Genomic DNA, 18,811 nt, shown 5'->3' on the forward strand with positions numbered 1-18,811 from the left:
TTAGGTGCTAGAATTTACACTATTATTCTAATATACCGAAGCTGAGAAAAGTAATGCCATATAGTTGATTTATGTGTGTAAATGTCTAAGTGACTTAAATATTGATTTTTCTCCTTCAACTGCAGATCAAACTTCCCAAACGCTAAAGCTTCCTTATTTTAAAACAAATGCATTTATGGTTTACCAGTCGGCAGTACAGTAAGCTTTTTATAAGTAAGCTCAAATCACTGAAAAGCTCAAATAGACACATCTCCTTTAGCCTATTTTTAGGACTGATAAAGCTAAGAACAGAGAAACCAATAAAGACATATTTTAATGATGGCAAGGTATCTCATGGGGTAGTACAAATTTATCCCAGTTTTTTTATGCCTTCTCTATGTGTAACACGTTGAAGTGATATATGGTGTTGAATGTGATTAAAATTCAGCAGATACTTATGCAAGATCTACTATCTATAAGATGCTTATGCAGAGTTCCATAGGGAAACATTAAGACGTGAATAAAATCTGAATTGGGCCATCACTATGATCTCTCCCCCAAAACCTGGGATTTTAAAGTGCATTTAGAATTATGAAATAAACCACTAGGTTTTTAATGTGAAATGTTTACAGTATTTTAATTTTGAAAACTATACTTATTAAAACAGTATGACTGACAACATTTGTTGAATACATGTTATGTGCTAGGTACCAAGTGAGGAGTTTTATGTTTATTTTCTCATTTCATCTTGAGAACAAACTTCTGAGGTAGGTGTGATTCGTCTCATTTTAGCGAAAATTCACTGATGCTCTGAAAGCAAAATTAACTTTCCCAAGGGCCTTGTAGTGCTTAAAGGCAGAATCAGAATCCACAACCAGCTCTGGAAAATCTCCAGAAATGAGCTTAATTTTTGTGTTATTTATATATGACTCCAATATTAATAGACATGTCAAACAACTAACACAACCCTTTACCTGTTTATTTTGGAAGAAGAGGCATAAAATGTATTTTATTAACCTGTTGATTCTCCTCTGGAGTGTGACTTAGTATCTGTTGCACCTTTGGGATTCTTATCTTCTAAAATTCACAGTTTCTACTGCTGTAATAACGAATCACCTGCAGAGTTCACGAATGAGGAAAGAGTGAAAAGGGAATAGTGGTAGATCAATAACACTTAGCATCACATCAAAATAGTATTCCAAGGTTGGTGTTCTGGCTTCTGCTTTTGTGGGAAATAAGTTGTCTGCTATTTCAAAATGCCCTCCGTCTGAATAATGTAACCTGAAATTTATTCAACTCATATTTAGCACTTTAGGCCATATTCAGGGTTGTGGACAGTGTAAGTAAACAATGAGGATTGGCTACAAGGCAAGATGAGAACTCTGTTTTCTATGCTTTCTATTGTTCCTCCCTTTGCAACAAAAGTAGAAAGGGCCATACCATAGCCATCCACTGTCCAACGTGATGAATATCCTTAAAGACAAAATCCTTAAGCAGTAAGTGAAAGGTTAACTACAATTCTCATTTAAAAAGAAAATTGCATTGCTCATATCTCTTTTTTACAGCATTCCCATAAATTTTCCACAAAGATTATACATTTTCTTTTTATTCATTTGTCATTTATTTGACAATAGTAAGCCTGTTTGTCTTTAGCTTAAAGGAACTTGGATTAAATTTTTTTTTTTTCTTTCTTTTTCTTTTTCTTTTTTTTTTTTTGAGACGGAATCTCGCTCTGTAGTCCAGGCTGGAGTGCAGTGGCGCAATCTCGGCTCACTGCAAGCTCCGCCTCCCAGGTTCACGCCATTCTGCTGCCTCAGCCTCCAGAGTAGTTGAGACTACAGGCGCCCGCCACCACGCTTGGCTAATTTTTTGTATTTTTAGTAGAGACGGGGTTTCACCGTGTTAGCCAGGATGGTCTCGATCTCCTGACCTCGTGATCCACCCGCCTAGGCCTCCCAAAGTGCTGGGATTGCAGGTGTGAGCCACCGCACGCGGCCTTTTCTGTTATTACAATCAGCATTGATGTTGTATATTATGAACGTGTGACTTTTCATTTGCTTGGCAGAGACTTTGAAAAACTTTTGAACTCTAGTCAATAAGAAATCTCTGTTTTAATATAAAACCATAACTTAAGGTTTATTTGATTAGGTCAATGTTTAATTATGGATAACATGTATTTTTTGCACTGAATATTTACACATAAATTAATCTAGCCCATAGTAAGAGTGCTAATGGAATGTTTCATCCAAACTTAAGTTAGTAAATGGAAAACAAACAGCTGTTGCAAAGACCCTGTTTTTGGGTCTGGACCTCATAGCACAAAGCACTTCAGAGAATTTCGCCACTACCATTTACTCACATCTGTTGAGATTGTACTATTTCAACTCAAGATTTGATCAGTATATGTCACAAAGTAACAAGTAGTACTCTAAGCCAGAAAACTTAAAGGAAACATTAAATACTCATTTCCTATATGGAATGTTGCCTTTCTAAGCACACTATCTTCTTCTACGTGACGTTTTGCAAATCTATTCATAGGAGATTTATATTTTCAAGCGTGCCCAAATGGATCTAAGTGTTGGGGAAAGATATGTGAAGTAAGAAAAGAAAAAAACCTAATCCATTTGTTTTAAAATTTTGTCTGCCTACCACATTTTGTTGGACTTCTTGTTATATGAGAACTCCTAACTGTCTGGTTTTCAATTGCAACCAAAAGCATTCTTACCTGATCAAACTCTTCAAATTCTATTTACTTTGAATTATAACTGAGTACATGGAAAGTATAACTGGGCCTTACTTTTTTTTTTTTTTCCATTAAGTTCTAGGGTACATGTGCACAATGTGCAGGTTTGTTACATATGTATACATGTGCCATGTTGGTGTGCTGCACCCATTAACTCGTCATTTACATTAGGTATATCTCCTAATGCTATCCCTCCCCCATCCCCTACCCCACGACAGGCTCCAGTGTGTGATGTTCCCCTTCCTGTGTCCAAGTGATCTCATTGTTCAGTTCCCACCTATGAGTGAGAACATGCGGTGTTTGGTTTTTTGTCCTTGCGATAGTTTGCTGAGAGTGATGGTTTCCAGCTTCATCTATGTCCGTACAAAGGCCATGAACTCATCCTTTTTTATGGCTGCATAGTATTCCATGGTGTATATGTGCCACATTTTTTTAATCCAGTCTGTCACTGATGGACATTTGGGTTGATTCCAAGTCTTTGCTATTGTGAATAGTGCCACAATAAACATACGTGTGCATGTGTCTTTATAGCAGCATGATTTATAATCCTTTGGGTATATCCCCAGTAATGGGATGGCTGGGTCAAATGGTATTTCTAGTCTAGATCCTTGAGGAATCACCACACTGTCTTCCACAATGGTTCAACTAGTTTACAGTCCACCAACAGTGTAAAAGTGTTCCTATTTCTCCACATCCTCTCTAGCACCTGTTGTTTCCTGACTTTTTAATGATCACCATTCTAACTGGTGTGAGATAGTATCTCATTGTGGTTTTGATTTGCATTTCTCTGATGGCCAGTGATGATGAGCATTTTTTCATGTGTCTGTTGGCTGCAGAAATGTCTCTTTTGAGAAGTGTCTGTTCATATCCTTCACCCACTTTTTGATGGGGTTGTTTTTTTCTTGTGTATTTGTTTGAGTTCTTTGTAGATTCTGGATATTAGCCGTTTGTCAGATAAGTAGATTTCAAAGATTTTCTCCATTCTATAGGTTGCCTGTTCACTCTGATGGTAGTTTCTTTTGCTGTGCAGAAGATCTTTAGTTTAATTAGATCCCATTTGTCAAGTTTGGCTTTTGTTGCCATTGCTTTTGATGTTTTAGACATGAAGTCCTTGAATTGGGTCTTTAACACAGCCGACAAAACACATGCTCAAGATAGGTTAGTGCTATTCAAGTGAATAAACATTTTGACAAAAATTTGTATGAGAAATTCCTGTTGGCCTCTCATTCCTCTCTATATGTCTTTCATAGTTATTCTTTTTCCCCTTGACAATCAAAACACTTTAATGAATATCTCTTGGCCTTAACAATAAGAAACATTGAATTGGGTTTTGTTTATTGTATATTGACTAGGCTGTAGTTTATGAGAATGTGGAGTTATATGAAATTGGGAAGAAATAATATGAGTGAGTAGTCCTGTGGGGAGTGGAAGGGCTGAGCTTCTGGGACACTGATAAGCAATCAGTGTTAGTTACACTTGAGGCAGTATCTCTGGTGGTCTGTCCCAGAATTATGTCCTTGACCCTGTCACATTCATAGTTTTCATCACTACCTTTTATACTTCTGCAATTTAGGTCACCCAACACAGATTATCTTATCAGGTTAAACTGATTGTAGTGGTCACATTGAAAAGGAAAAAAAAAAATCCCAAATTCAGGCCTTTTCCCAGCTATTTCTAATTACTGCATGTGTAAAAGGACATAGTTATTGTGAAAAGAAATGCTATCAAAACAGTCTAATGACTACAAGAAAAAAAAAGAAAAGAAGAAGAAGGAGGAAGAGGAGAAGGAGACGAAGAAGAAAGCTAAGGAGAAGATGGGTAACAGGAGAGAAAAAAGAGGGCAAGAAAAGCAGATAGGAAGGGAAAAAAAAAGGGGAAGAGAGAAATGAATGCAGGCAGGCAGGATGTTTCCTTGAGGTGTTTTATGTGTCTCCCCTGGACTGCATAACTCAGTTTCTTCCCTTCTAAACCAACTTTTCTAGAATATATTGTCTCCGTTTGACACCTACAACTCTGGTCCATTTTCTATGCATTAAGGATGATGTAACTTTAAAACCTCTCATGTCAATTCTGCCTGTTCTCTAATTCTACAATCCTCTTGTTTATGTTCTATTCTAATAATTATTGAGCTTTTAAAGAAGAGAAATCTGTTCTTATCTCAAATTTATAAATACACTGAAGGAAATAACAAAACCTTGAAGTGAAACACTGTTTCTGTGATAAAAGAGAGCTCTACAAACAGATGCATGAATAAACACTTTTATGGGAGGGATACCTTTTCAGAGTTTAAGACTCAGGGGCTTTGGAATCTAAGAAGATGAATCGCTTGCCCTGTTTGTGATCCTGAATGGAAATTGACAGATATGTTTAATTTATCCTGCTTGCTATTACAAAGCCTTTTTCTCATTTGATTTTTGTGTATCCCTCCTGAAATATTCGCTCTGGTAAGCAAAGCAAATATTAGGTTTTACACCCCATTTAGTGAAATAACAGTGATGATAATCTGACATCAGAGAACTAAATGTTCCAGGCTTATTTCATGAAAAGGATTTCCTCTCCAGATACATTGTCCTCAATAGGCTATCCCATCCTTCATTCCTCAATTCATATTTCTTGAGATTGAGAGGGAAAAAAAAAGAGGCCAGACCACCAGTAGCCTACTGCTAAATTCTTTTATGAAGCTTAGTTTTATAAATTACCTTTTAGCCTTTTCCAGTCATGTGGGAAAACTTTCCTGCCTCATTAAATCTTTAATGCAATGTGCACCATGCACACTGTATTGTTATTTGTGACATTAGGTTATATATTGCATAGTAACGATAATATTACTTGCAAACAAGCTGGTTTTTTCCCCCTGAAGGTAGAATTAAAACAGGTACTCATGGGAAACAACTACTTGTGTTGTTCTTTTCTTAATGGGGTGAAGCTGAAGAACAGGAAAGTGAATGGCTTAGCCCAGAACCATCTCCAGGAATGGTGATACATTTTTCCTGCAGTGCCTTCTCAATTTGACATCTGAATCTCCCTGAAGAGAATTTCCCTTAGTAGATATGGAGAAAGAGGGAAAAGGCCAAGCCTTTGGAGACCCTTATGAAATGGAATGAACTGCTCTCACTAAATTCACTTTCTCTTTGTATTGAAAAGAGATATAATTTTCATCTCTAGTAAATATAGTCTAATCCATCCAGCAAATATAAGAATTACCTCAAAGTGAACTAAAATTGCACTTACTTCTACCTGTGGAAAACCATATTTCTCTAGTCAATAGAACAATGACAGCTTAGTTCCTAAATAGCAGGAAAAAATGAAATGTTCTATTGGCTGAACACACAGTGCTCTGTAAAATCAGAGAAACCATTTTGTCCCCAAAATGAACTAATTTGAAAGTCTCGAAGATGCTCAATTTTATGAAAGACTCATAAAATTAATAAATGAGTCTGCAAAGTCCAAAAATGTGGAAAATTACAGTTATATTTAGTATATATAACTTACCAAGACCACTTATATTTTGTCAAAAATTTTCAACGAATGTTAATGGATGAATTTTTTTATACAGAGTTCTCCTGTTTGGAATCTTTTAGCTCCCTTATTTACTGTGGTTGCCACTGACTCCTCATCAGACTTTGAAAATGTAACTAAAAACCTTTTTTTCCTTAGTCTTCTTACTAAGCAAACAAAGAAAAGCATTTGAACGATCAGAGAGCTATAAGAATGAGAATTCTGACAGGAAAATTTGTTTTTAAAAATCTAAGTAACAGAATGGGTAAATACAAAAAGAGGCTAGATCAGACATACCCAAACATTCTCAGTTCAGAATGCTCATAGTGTATTCATGATTTTTGCATAGTGCCTCCTTGGCCAACAGAAATAAGCCACCGTTCTATTTCTTAAGTAGTTAGTGCCAAACAACTTAATAAATATTCATGTTCTAACAACCTAGCAATTGTTTAGGAAGAAAATGGACAGGAAATAATAATTTTTTTCATAAATAACCAGAATTACTTACTGATGGGATGTGGTACCTTTGGGGTAGTATATGCCTTCTCAAACTTGAGTATCAGATTGGATAATGCTATCCTTATTTCCTTTTCCACATTGACTTTTGTGCAGTTCTTGCTTTTAATTACAGTCTCCCCTGAAAACCTTTCTTTATAAGATATAAGATGGCCTAAAGTACAAGTAAGCAAAAACATGGCTCAAAATGTTGAGAACATCCTTAAATGGAATATAGCATGTTCTAAGGTTTCAATTTGTGAACCACCTTGAATTAGTTGTTGCAGTGCCCAACAGATATTTAGTATCGCTGTGTTTCCTTCAAATGTTTAGAATATTCCACTGTGCCTTTATGAGTTCACTGCAGCACCCTGGGGCACCTCTACACACAGTTTGTGAACATGGGAGTAAATAGATCCTACAGGCATTGAAACTACACAGAAACTTGAATGACATTAGGGATCCCAGAGCCACTGGAGAATCTTCATTAGGGAAGTGCAACAACATATGTAATAGCTGATTAAACTTTCCCCATCAAAAAGACTGAAGTCAGAGAGATGAATTCAGATTCTTGATGAGGACCTACTTGGTGTGATATGGCATTGGGAATGGAAAGTTAGACTAGAAATAATTCAAGAGAATAGATTGAAGGACTAATCTGATATAAATAATAAAGTTAAAAAATCTGATGCACTTATGAGTTTTGTAATTTAAAATAGAAAAATAAAGCATTTGGCTTGACCCAATCATGGAGGTTGAGAAAATGATCAAGTTTGGCTCCCAGAAAGATCTAGATAATGAGATTAACTTAGGGTATGTTGAGCGTTCAAGACATTATTGGAAAGTAATTCAGTAAAAGACTGTTATGGGCTACATTGCACTCCCTCAAAAGTCATATGTTGAAGTGTTAATCTTCAGTACCTCTGAATATGACTCTGTTCAGAGATAGTATCTTTTAAGGGGTAATTAAGTTAAAATGATGTCATTAGCGTGGACCCTGATCCAATATGACTGGTGTTCTTATAGCAAGACACAATTAGAGCACAGATACACTCAGAGGGAAGTCCCTGTGAAGAAACAGAGAGAAGGCAGCCATCCATGTGCTAAGGTGGGAGGTCTCAAAAGAAACCAACTCTGTTGACACCTTGATCTTGAACTTCTAGCTTCTAGTACTGTGAGATAATAAGTTTCTGTTGTTTAAGTCACTTCATGTCTGGTACTTTTTTATACAGGCCAGAGAAAATTAACAGAGAAACACAGGACAGGCCAGAAGATATAGATTGGTGGACCGGGTATAAACATAGTAGATAATCTATGAGAATGGAATCCATATGAAATGATAATCAAAAAAGAGTGAGAAAAGTCTTAGAGATATCAATCACTGAGTGGAGAATAAGGGGAAAAAAAGTGTCTATAAGTGAGACAGAGGTATGACCAGGGCAGGGGAAGAAGTACCAGGAAAATTCAGTGTAATGAAAGACAAGGGAGTCAAGAATCATAAGAATCTTGACTCTTAATAATAAAGATTAAGAATAAAACTCAACCAAAGGGCCATTAGTGGTTGCTACACAGAATTTATAAGTGACCTTTCAAGACTCACTTCTAATGGAGTACCAAAGGCAGTCAACAGGATGCAGAAGATAAAAATTAGAAAACATGGATGTATGGGAAGACAGAAACTGAATGTGATGCCCCATATCTCTAAGTTTGATAGTGAAACTAATAAATAACCATAGGTAAGAGCTGGAGGAGACAATAGAGATTGGCAACCCTGTGCACATGGGATTTGAAGGAGAGAGTAAACGTTAGGATACTGAAGGGTTTCTAAGAGAGTGCAGAAGCGAGGGCAAGGAGGCACCAAACAAAGGTGGTACCTGGAACATAGGGGAGTGGACAGATGGAGAAGAGGTAGAGAATTCTTCATCTAAAGCAAGAAGAAAGTATGATGTATACTCAGAATATTCTCAAAGCTTTTTCCCTGAATAAAAGCATCCTTCAGAAAAAAAAGTGTTGTCTTGTAACTGACTCATTGCAAAGTCTCATATGCAATGGTATGTACTCTTTGGGGAAGACACATTAGCCGGAGACAACACCAGGAAAAGCTTGATTTTACAGCTTATGGAAAGATTGTGGAGTTGAAGAAAAAAATAGAAAGAAAGGCATTTTAAAAATAATAAGTTAGTATTCCTAGGGGTACAACCTCTAAATTGCAGAATGATATCTTAAGCAATCCTTTTAAGAATTACTTAAGTGTCTGAGCATGGTGGCTCACACCTATAATTCCAGCACTTTGGGAGACGGAGGTGAGTAGATTGCTTGGGTTAGGATTTTGAGACCATCCTGGTCAACATGGCGAAATCCCATCTCTACAAAAAATACAAAAAATTAGCCAGGTGTGGTGGCACACACCTGTAGTCCCAGATACGTGGGAGGTTGAGGCACGAGAACTGCATAAGCCTGGGAGGAGGAGGTTGCAGTGAGCTGAGATTGTGCCACTCCACTCCAGCCTTGTTGGCAGAGTAAGACTCTATCTCAAAAAATAAAGAAAGAAAGAATTACTTAAGTAAGTACTTGACTAACTGGTTATATAAATGTGATCATAAACACATACCTTTAGGGTGACTGAAAACGATATTGATTCTAATATTGTAAATGAGTACTCATGGCTTGGGAAAAAACATCTAGTAACAGTATCCTGAAAATTTTTAAGCAGTCTGTGTTTCACACAACTTAAGTGGAAATCAAACAGCTTCACTCACAACAATTTCCAGGTGATTCAAAATATGTTGTAATTGGCAAACATGAGTATCAGAGACACACAAGAGAGTTTAGAAAAAGAATCATTTTATGGAATATGAGCTAAAACAATGTTTTACTATTGTTGCTATTTTTATTAGCCCTCAGCAGAATAAGGTAAATTATTTCTATTCCTTAGTTCGTGTTTTATATTATCTCTGACATGTGTAAGGCACCCCTATTTTTCTACATATTTATTTGTTCATCTTTCCCCCTTTCTCCACCTCTAATTTCTTTCTCTTAGTATTTTACTTTATGTCAGGAATCCCCAACCCCTCGGGGCTATACAGGTCCATGGCCTGTTAAGAATTGGGCCGCACAGCAGTAGGTGAGCATCAGGCAAGTGAGCATTACTGCCTGAGCTCCACCCCTGTCTGATCATCAGGCATTAGATTCTCATAGGAGCATGTGCCTCATTGTGAACTGCACATGCGAGGGATCTAGGTTGCATGCTCCTTATGAGAATCTAATGCCTGATGATCTGACGTGGAAAAGTTTTATCCCAAAACCCCTCCTCTGCCTCTGTGGGAAAAATTGTCTTCCACGAAACCAGTCCCTGATGCCAAAAAGGTTGGGGACTGCTGCAAGTTTACATTATATGTGACTTTATTGACTTTATTATAAATAGATATGAAAAACACATTAGCAAATCAGATATCATAGGTGATCTTTTTCTACTTCATCTATAGTCTTAACAGTTTTGACATTCAAATTACACACAATTTGACTCTTTTTATTGACAAAATGGAAAATTATCCTTAATTCAAAATGTATTTTATTTGAGCATATATGGTGATTTCATATATTGATATTTTTCTTTCCTTTTTAGAGAAGCCATATTCAAGAAAAATAGGATGTACTTCAAATTTTAAATAATCAAAATAGATTCGGAAGCTCAAAAGTTTTGGAACATTATAGGCCTATATCCCGATATTCTTCCAAAACCTCCTTTCAAATATATTTATTAATTTACAAAATTCTAAATAGTTTATTCTTTTTTTTTTTTGAAATATATACAATGTAAAACTTTTTTTTCTCCTGCCTTTCTAGAATCCTCTTACTGAGAAAATGTGTAGCTGATCTGAAGAAGCATGCTATGTGAAATTTTGAATGTTTATCTTAATAGAACCTAAAATCTTCCACATAGGTTCACCCCTCATTACTCATAATAATGCCAAGTGCTGTAGTCCAGGCAGATGTGTATTATTTTATATGTGAAAAGACATTAGAATAAGGCCATTTCTCAGTGGATTAGGGGAGTCAGAGTTTTCTGAATTTAAGTTCCTTATAGAGCCCCACGTAATGAGCTCTTAGAAGACGTTGCAGAGCTGTAATATAAAATCCTGTTTAATCAGCCATAGTGAGCTATGTGCCATTCTCTGTGGAACACTAAGAGGAATCAGGGTTCCTCCTCCTCCATCCAGTGCACTCCCAGCCCGGAATTGCTTTCTGGTCAGGGTCGGCCATGAAAGGCCATAGAGAGCCAACCCTGCGAAGCCAGGTCTCCGCATGTCAGCACGGAGCAAGCAGCAGAATACAGATCATCAGCTTTGTTTTATGAATGTCTCTATTTACAGTGCTGGAGTGGAATTTTAAAAAAAGGATTGCAGTATTTGCATTGAATCTGTCACTCACAACTTCAATTTTGATTCCTGTCCTATAAATGATCTTGCTTTCCCATTTTTTTCTTAATTTCTACAAGGTGACTGTCAATGTCAAAAAATGTAAACCTCAAGTGTATATTACATGGGGCTTGGCATGTATGTTAGAAGGAAAGAAGTTCGCTTAATGAAAAGAGGATAATATTTATTCAAACTAAGCCTTTTAAATTGCACAGAGGAAAGTATACCTTCTTTGGCTGTTTTGATTGAATTTTAATATAAAATAAAACTTGCTGCTAACCTTTTGTTTTTATTTGACCAATAACATTTCTCAGCTTAGTGTATGGGTTATGTAAAGTGCCTGTCAAATGGAGGGATGTCTTGTTGAAAGAATCCAGACTCACAGAAAGTGAGTGACCCTCAGGGATGGGTAGAAATCTCCCAATTTTGACAAAGATCATTCTCTGTTTGGGATTTGTAAAGCTCAAACTATAGACTAAGAAGATGACAGGAGTGTCTGGTGTTTGGCTTCGTGGAACTTAACCTATTTCAGCAAGCCTGCAATACTGGGGAAAATAATACATAAATTTATGTTTATGTCAGGCTTGCAGTTGATGAGTAAGGTTTGTAAAAGTTTACTTCTAAATAAATGCCTATCATTCCCACTCCATACTCCAGTGATTTCTGCTTCTTGCAAATACTGCCCTCTAGAACAATAAAATTCTTATACAACAATAAGTAAAATATGATTTAATAGCCCATCTCCTATCCTGTAATGATTATGCATCTTCTGTCTTGTAGCTCCCAGCAGTAGGAGGACAGTTGACATTTACCATATCATATGACCTGGAAGAAGAGGAAGAAGATACAGAACATGTTCTCCAGTTTATTATTATCTTAGAGGTAGAGTACTGAGAGCATCATTGATGTTCACCCATGTTACTTCCTTATGTTACTTGAGGTTACCAGTACTGTATTTTTTTACCTGCCTCGTTTGACATTGACTTACATGACTACTAAAAATATATACCTTAGGAGTTTTTAATGCCACTCTTATGTTTCTCTCTGAGACATATCTAGAAGATTGAGTATATTTGTTGGGTTTGAATGATAAAAGAGAACTCTAGACCAGACTTGAAATGAAATTTCAAACATAAGAATCATGTTTCCAAAATATAAATATTATGAAAGTGTTTAGGTACACGCTAATTTACATAGTTGTGTTTTTCTCATGTTCACTTGCTTCCAAGTAGATTTTATTGTCTACTTCCTTGATTACATTAGATAAAATAAAATGAAACAGGAAACTTGTTTATTTAGCGATAGTTTAATCTCGACTTCAAAATCCTGTTTTAGGTAAGAAAGGTACAGGAGAAACTGCTTTCAAGATTTGAAGGGCCATAGGCAATTTCAAAATGCTCGAAGCCTGAAGTTTCCTTAGAGGCTCTCTGCCACCCTTTCTTATCATATCCATTCTTTCCAATAATGTATCCCCTCCCCTCGACACTGATATATATTCAGAGGCACACACATGCATGCATGTTCGTGATTCCAAACGGGTAGATGTTAATTTAGCACCAGGCTCTGTTGTTCTTCTGTCTTGAAACTTTCATGCATGTGAATCTATGACAAAATAAAAAATTCTTTTCTCAAAATGGACATTTTCCAGTATTGGATGAAGTGGTCTGCTCTTGCTCTCTCTTTCTCTCTCTCTCTATGTCTCTCTCTCTCTCTCTCTCTCTCTCTCTCTCTCTCTGTGTGTATATATATATATCTATGGCAACTAGATGTATACTTTGGAATTCCTTTAAGATAAAAGGAGTTCTCTAAATGCAAAGTGTTGAGTGAAATTACGTATCATTCATGTGAATGAACTAAGACAAGAAGGATTACCTAAATGTCATAGGTCATTCAATATACTCCTTAGATGCCATTATCCTATTTTGAGAATTAGACTGCAGTCTTTTTTATTGTTTGTTTTTTCCCATGTAGAAGTTCCTTTAAAATAATAGCTTAATTCAGTTTTAAGTTTCTTTCCCTATTGTTCTACACGACCCACATCCATCATAAAATAATATATTTGAAATATGTAACTTTTGTGCACTTTTGTCAGTTTCAGGTGTTTGTAATCACATATATATTTATGAGTTGTCAGGTAGCTATTATTTTAGTTAATGGGGAACTAACATCATGCCAAACCAAGAAGCAAGAAGCATATGCTTCATAATGCATTTGGCTAAGGTTAATATTGAAATTGCATTGCCTTCCCTTCATGTATACCACAAATATATTCCCTGAATGATAGGGAAAGCCAACCTGAAAATAAAAGTCTACTAAAACCAGGCATGGTGGCTCACACCTGTAATCCCAGCACTTTGGGAGGCTGAGGCAGGTGGATCACCTGATGTCGGGAGTTTGAGACCAGACTGGCCAACATGGCAAAACCCTCACCTCTTCTAAAAATAAAAAAAAATTAGCCGGGCTTGGTGGCAGGCACCTGTAATCCCAGTTACTAGGGAGGCTGAGGCATGAGAATTGCTTGAACCTGGGAGGCAGAGGTGGCAGTGAGCGGAGATCACACCATTGCACTCCAGCCTGGGGGATACAGCGAGACTCTGTCTCCAAAAAACATAAATAAATAAAAAATAAACATAAATTTAAAAAGTTAAAAGTCTATTGAGGGTGGAGGATCCAAATATAGATATGTTTGACACTTTTGTACCCTCTTTTCAGTTTTACCCTTTTTGCTTTTTTTTTTTTTTCCTCCCTTTAGGGTAATGACTTGAGAATCAGCACAGCCCAAGATGAGGTGTACCTGCACCCATCTGAAGAACATGTTAATGTATTGTTACTTAGAGAAGAATCATTTACCATACATGGCACACATTTTCCAGTCAGTAGAAAGGAATTTATGACCGTGCTTGCGAATTTGAAGAGAGTCCTCCTACAAATCACATACAGCTTTGGGATGGATGCCATCTTCAGGTAAAATCAAGAACTGCAGCTCCAACATTCACACATTTGCTTTGGGGCAAAGGTACAGGAGCCGCCCCAGGAGTGAATTTTTTAAGGCACCTAGGATTTGCTGTCTTCAAAGAGCAGATAAGAACGGAGTCCTAGTTTTCTGAAAGGTTTTCCTCTTAAACATTTACAGTTTTAAATGCCCAGAATAAATTCGTCTCGGTTTTTATTATTATTGATGATTCACTCACAATTGTGTCAGAACATGTGATCAATAATGATTCCTATATTGAGAAATGTTATATTGGAAAATAAAGTCTCCTTTATGATGGCTCAGAGTGGGAAACTAAAAGATATACTTTCCAGGGCACCCTTATTCGGAAAGCGGTTTCTAAAATATTTCCTTCCAGTGGTTGTTAACTAGTTTCTGGCTTAATAGTATATAGACTGTAATAAGAAACGTAAGTCTTTTCATTTAAGTAACCACCGATCTCACTGTAAAACACTTTAAGACTATAACAGCCACATGGTATAAAGGAAAGAATATGAACTTTGGAGCCAAACTGAGTAGAAATTCAATAAGCTTTATTGCTTACTGTATGTGTGACCTTGGGCAAGTGATTAGGCCTCAAGGAACGTTTCTTTCCCGTGTAAAGTGGATATACTAATGCCTACTTTTCAGGGTCTTTGTTAACATGATATGTGATAATTAGGAAAGTACTCATCACCTAGAACACTTTCAGTTTTTTCTTGTTCTCCCCCGCACCCCCCCCCCCTTGTTTTTTAAATAGCAAACTCCCTGACTTGAACCAAATCTGCTTGTGTCTGATTAACTGCTGTAGGCTGCTATGTTTTTTTATTTTTAAAACAATGACATTTTTATCTGACAGAATTTTAACTTCAACTGTGTCTGAATGGGCTCTTTACCCTTCTCCTTTTCTACTCTAATAATAAGTAACACAAGGTGTCATAGGAACTTGCTTCTAAATCAGATTAAGTTAGATGTTCAAATGTGACCCCAGCCTGACAACCCAGTATACCTTTAATGAAAGCAATGCCTCCAGTATTGGAGTTTTTATTGCTGATGCCACCACCTCTCACCTCCCTGTTCCCCATCATTTCCCTGTGCTGCCTAGTTTGCCTTTCACTGGTAATATTTCAACTTAGTCTATCATCATTACCATTTCCCAAAGGAGAGAACTGCAGAATCATAAACAGAACCATTGCCAAACAATGTACCTCTTTTGCATAGGCAATTCTTCTAGAAGCTGGGTTAAAATGCCATGGAGATGAGAAGCAGCACTTAGGAATTAATTATGTTTTTCCCATTTAGTAAATAGAGATTGTCATGATGTTTAAACTACAAAGAGATGAGTCCTCCGGCTTTCAAAATGAATGACAACCAAATTGAAAAAAAAGTGGCTAGGGGGGCTTATTTATTTTTGTCAGCATTGCTTTTCAGGCTAGTTAATACAGAGACATTTCTCCCTGATTTATGTCAGACAGTTTCAGTGTCTACCCATCTTAAAATCACTGGTTTCATTTGCAGTCTTCTGAGGTTTCGCCATATAGGAAGAATGCATTCACAGTGCGACTCTGTGCTCTGTGAAATGACAAAAGAGCTAATCCAAGTAGGTGGCTACTTTCTGTCACCTATATTACCTAAAGCACTGTGGTTCAGTAAGTAAAAGTCCATGTCAGATTTGAAACTCCTACCCACTCAGGTGAGCTGAAAGTGAGCATGAATCTGGAGTCAGTCAGTAAGCTTGTTATATATTATCTTTGATCTACTAGTAGATTGAGTCATATTTGCAAAACATCACTTGAATTGATTTCAACTTGTCTTCCACAGTAGGCTTCCGACTTGGTATACTGTTTGTGTGCAAGCATGAGTAAATTGAAGCTCAACAAAAATTCATATTTAGACTTATTTACAGTGGATTTACTTCCATGGCAGTTCTTTCAGCAAATGGGCTTAGGTTCCTCCAGTTATATGGTTAGATGGAATTCTATAACGGAAGGAGAACTGGACTGCAGGTCAAGGATTTTGACTTTTGTTTTCAAGTCAGCTATTTAATAGTTGTAAACATAAGTATGGTTTTGACCTCTTTGGACTTCAATCACTTCATCTGTAAAATAAGGAGGACGACAATTGCCCTGCCAACTTCAAAAGGTCGCCGCAAGAATTGAATTACAGAGCTGCAAAAGCACTTGGCTAGTGATAACCCAGCATACAAATATGAGGCATTTCTATCTTATCTACTTCATCCCAAAGGATCACGTTTTCTCCAAATACCATTAGACTTAGAGACCTCTAGAGAAAGGCACATACTGGTATTTCCATACATATGACAGTTCTTATTGTCATTTTTTTTCCAGAATCCTGATACCCATTAGATAAAATAATTTATTTTCTTCTCACTGTTCTCACTAGGAAGATGAAGGCACAAGTAGAACACTTTTCCTTCTTCTTTTAAGAGTATAAGAGAAATCAACCTAACTGAACTGTGCATCTTTCTCTTTTAAATTCTCCAAGCCTTGGATTTAGTAACATCCTTGGTCTTTAAATTAAGAAAGGCTTTTATGAAGCACCTACATTAGATACAGAACTCTGCACAAAATGTATTTTCCTCTTACTTTACAGTAGACATTAGTAGAGTTCACCAAATTTCCAATCTCATCCATAAGGGATATTGCATTTCTCTAACCCTGGAGGGCAGATGTGTCATATGACTTAGTTTAGCCAATGAACTGTGGCCGAAATGTATTTTTTTCCCACCTGGGTTAAACGTTGAATTTCCAATGTGAGACTCTCTGCAGCTTACTCAGCAAACAGATTAAAAAACAGCTTGAGGCCAGGCGCGGTGGCTCGTGCCTGTAATCCCAGCAATTTGGGAGGCCGAGGTGGGCAGATCACGAGGTCAGGAGTTCGAGACCGGCCTGACCAACATGGTGAAACCCTGTCTCTACTAAAAATACCAAAATTAGCCGGGCATAGTGACGCATGCCTATAATCCCAGCTACTCAGAAGGCTGAGGCAGTAGAATGGCTTGATCCTGTGAGGCGGATGTTGCAGTGAGCCGAGATCTCGCCATTGCACTCCAGCCTGGGCAACAGAGGGACACTCTGTCAAAAAAAAAAGAGAAAAAAAACAGCCTGGAATACAGATTTAGCACACAGACGTCAGCTGCCCTAACAGTCACCCAGGCCTGTAGAGGATTTTACATGAGTAAGCCTTTGTTTTCTGTGAAGCCATTGGGAATTTGGAGTTGTTACCACAGCATAACCAAGTCCATCATGACTTTATCATTGATACAACTCATGAGTATTGCTCGAAAATAAATACAAAATATTTTCAAGGCAAGATATTTTTATACAACTTTTAGTGTAAATTTTGGGGTTTGGGATCAAAAAAGATTATACAGAATTTATATAATAATCTAGAAAAATTCTTGTAAGCAAAGGAGTCTTTGATAATCATAGAAATAGTATTGATAGGTACACAGCGTACCTCTGCCTTCTGAAGTTAATGATTTGGGTAACTACATTTTGAAGACATTTTGCTGATTACACTAGGACTTAAAAAGATTTTTGCAGCTCCCTTGGCATCCGGCTATTGGTAAGAGGTGCAGTCAAAACTTTACCCTACGTTTCCTTCCCATTATCTTTGACTACCTCCCAATGCTATTCTGTAAGTATTCGATTCGTTCAGTCTTCAAATATTTACTGAGCACCTTCCATGATTCTCTCTCTAAATCTTAGTTCCTCTTCTATACAATGGCAGAAACAATGTCTAAATTTCAAGATTGGCAATTAAGTGAAAACACAATGTATGTTAAGCACCTGAAATAGTATCTAGCATATATTGGGAGGCAATGCAGGGTAACAAGGAGATCTCTGTTTTTGGAGTCGTGCTTGGGTTTGAATCTATGCTGCACCTTTTGCTAATAGTATTACGTTGGACAAGGCTCTTTACTCCTCTGAGCCTCAGATTCTTCATTTGTAAATGTGACTATACATGGGTTGTTACATTGTTTATTGATACTTAAATGAAATGTCTTTGCAGCCTGTATCATAGTGCACAGAAGATAGTAGACAGTAAGTAGTAACTATTAAGAAGCAGTCATTCTAGGCTAGGCTATAAGGATACAAACGTGGACAAATGATCATTCAATTCAAAGAAGGCATTGTACAGCAGAGAAGACAGAGATATATATACATGCTGTACATTTATGATAATATAAATAGTGCAGAAGAAGTGTGCACAGTGCATATAAATAGTGCAGAAGAAGTGTGCACAGTGCATACTGGTAGAACTAAGAAGGAAGAGATGAATTCTTGTGTTAGCATTTAATACACTTTTAATAAATTGCTGCAAAAGTATCAGATTCTGTCAGTTACTGCTCGTACTTGATGTGAGATTGAAAATGTTTAGATAAAATATCTTGCTCTGTCTCTATATATATAGAAAAAAGACAATTGTAACATGAAGGGCTTTTTGTTGTTTTAAAGTATAATGTTTTGAGCTGGTTGTTTTAGTATAATATAGCATGTCTTATTCTGGTGGGAAATGTAGTAAAACAAAAATATTGAGAACAATCTTTAAAGCAGCACCAGGACAATATTTTCCATAGTAGCTTGTAGAATTATGTCCTCTCTCTTCATCCATCATCTTTTCTGTATTTTCAAGGCATAAAAATAAGAAGGGAAAGTCAGCTAAAGCATTTGACTTAGTTGA

At 36.8% G+C, this 18,811-nt stretch overlaps 1 protein-coding gene across 2 annotated transcripts in view; it reads left to right on the forward strand.

Annotated features, from left to right (window-relative positions):
- Nucleotides 1–18,811, forward strand: part of LAMA2 (laminin subunit alpha 2) — a 621,494-nt gene that overhangs the window by 342,753 nt on the left and 259,930 nt on the right. For both annotated transcript variants that reach the window (XM_073022454.1, XM_073022455.1), the window contains exons 13-14: nt 11,914–12,015; nt 13,886–14,097. In XM_073022454.1, coding sequence (XP_072878555.1) covers nt 11,914–12,015; nt 13,886–14,097 — 314 coding nt within the window. The remainder of the gene's footprint in view (nt 1–11,913; nt 12,016–13,885; nt 14,098–18,811) is intronic.

This window comes from Chlorocebus sabaeus, chromosome 13, assembly GCF_047675955.1.
Source record: "Chlorocebus sabaeus isolate Y175 chromosome 13, mChlSab1.0.hap1, whole genome shotgun sequence".
NCBI lineage: Eukaryota > Metazoa > Chordata > Mammalia > Primates > Cercopithecidae > Chlorocebus > Chlorocebus sabaeus.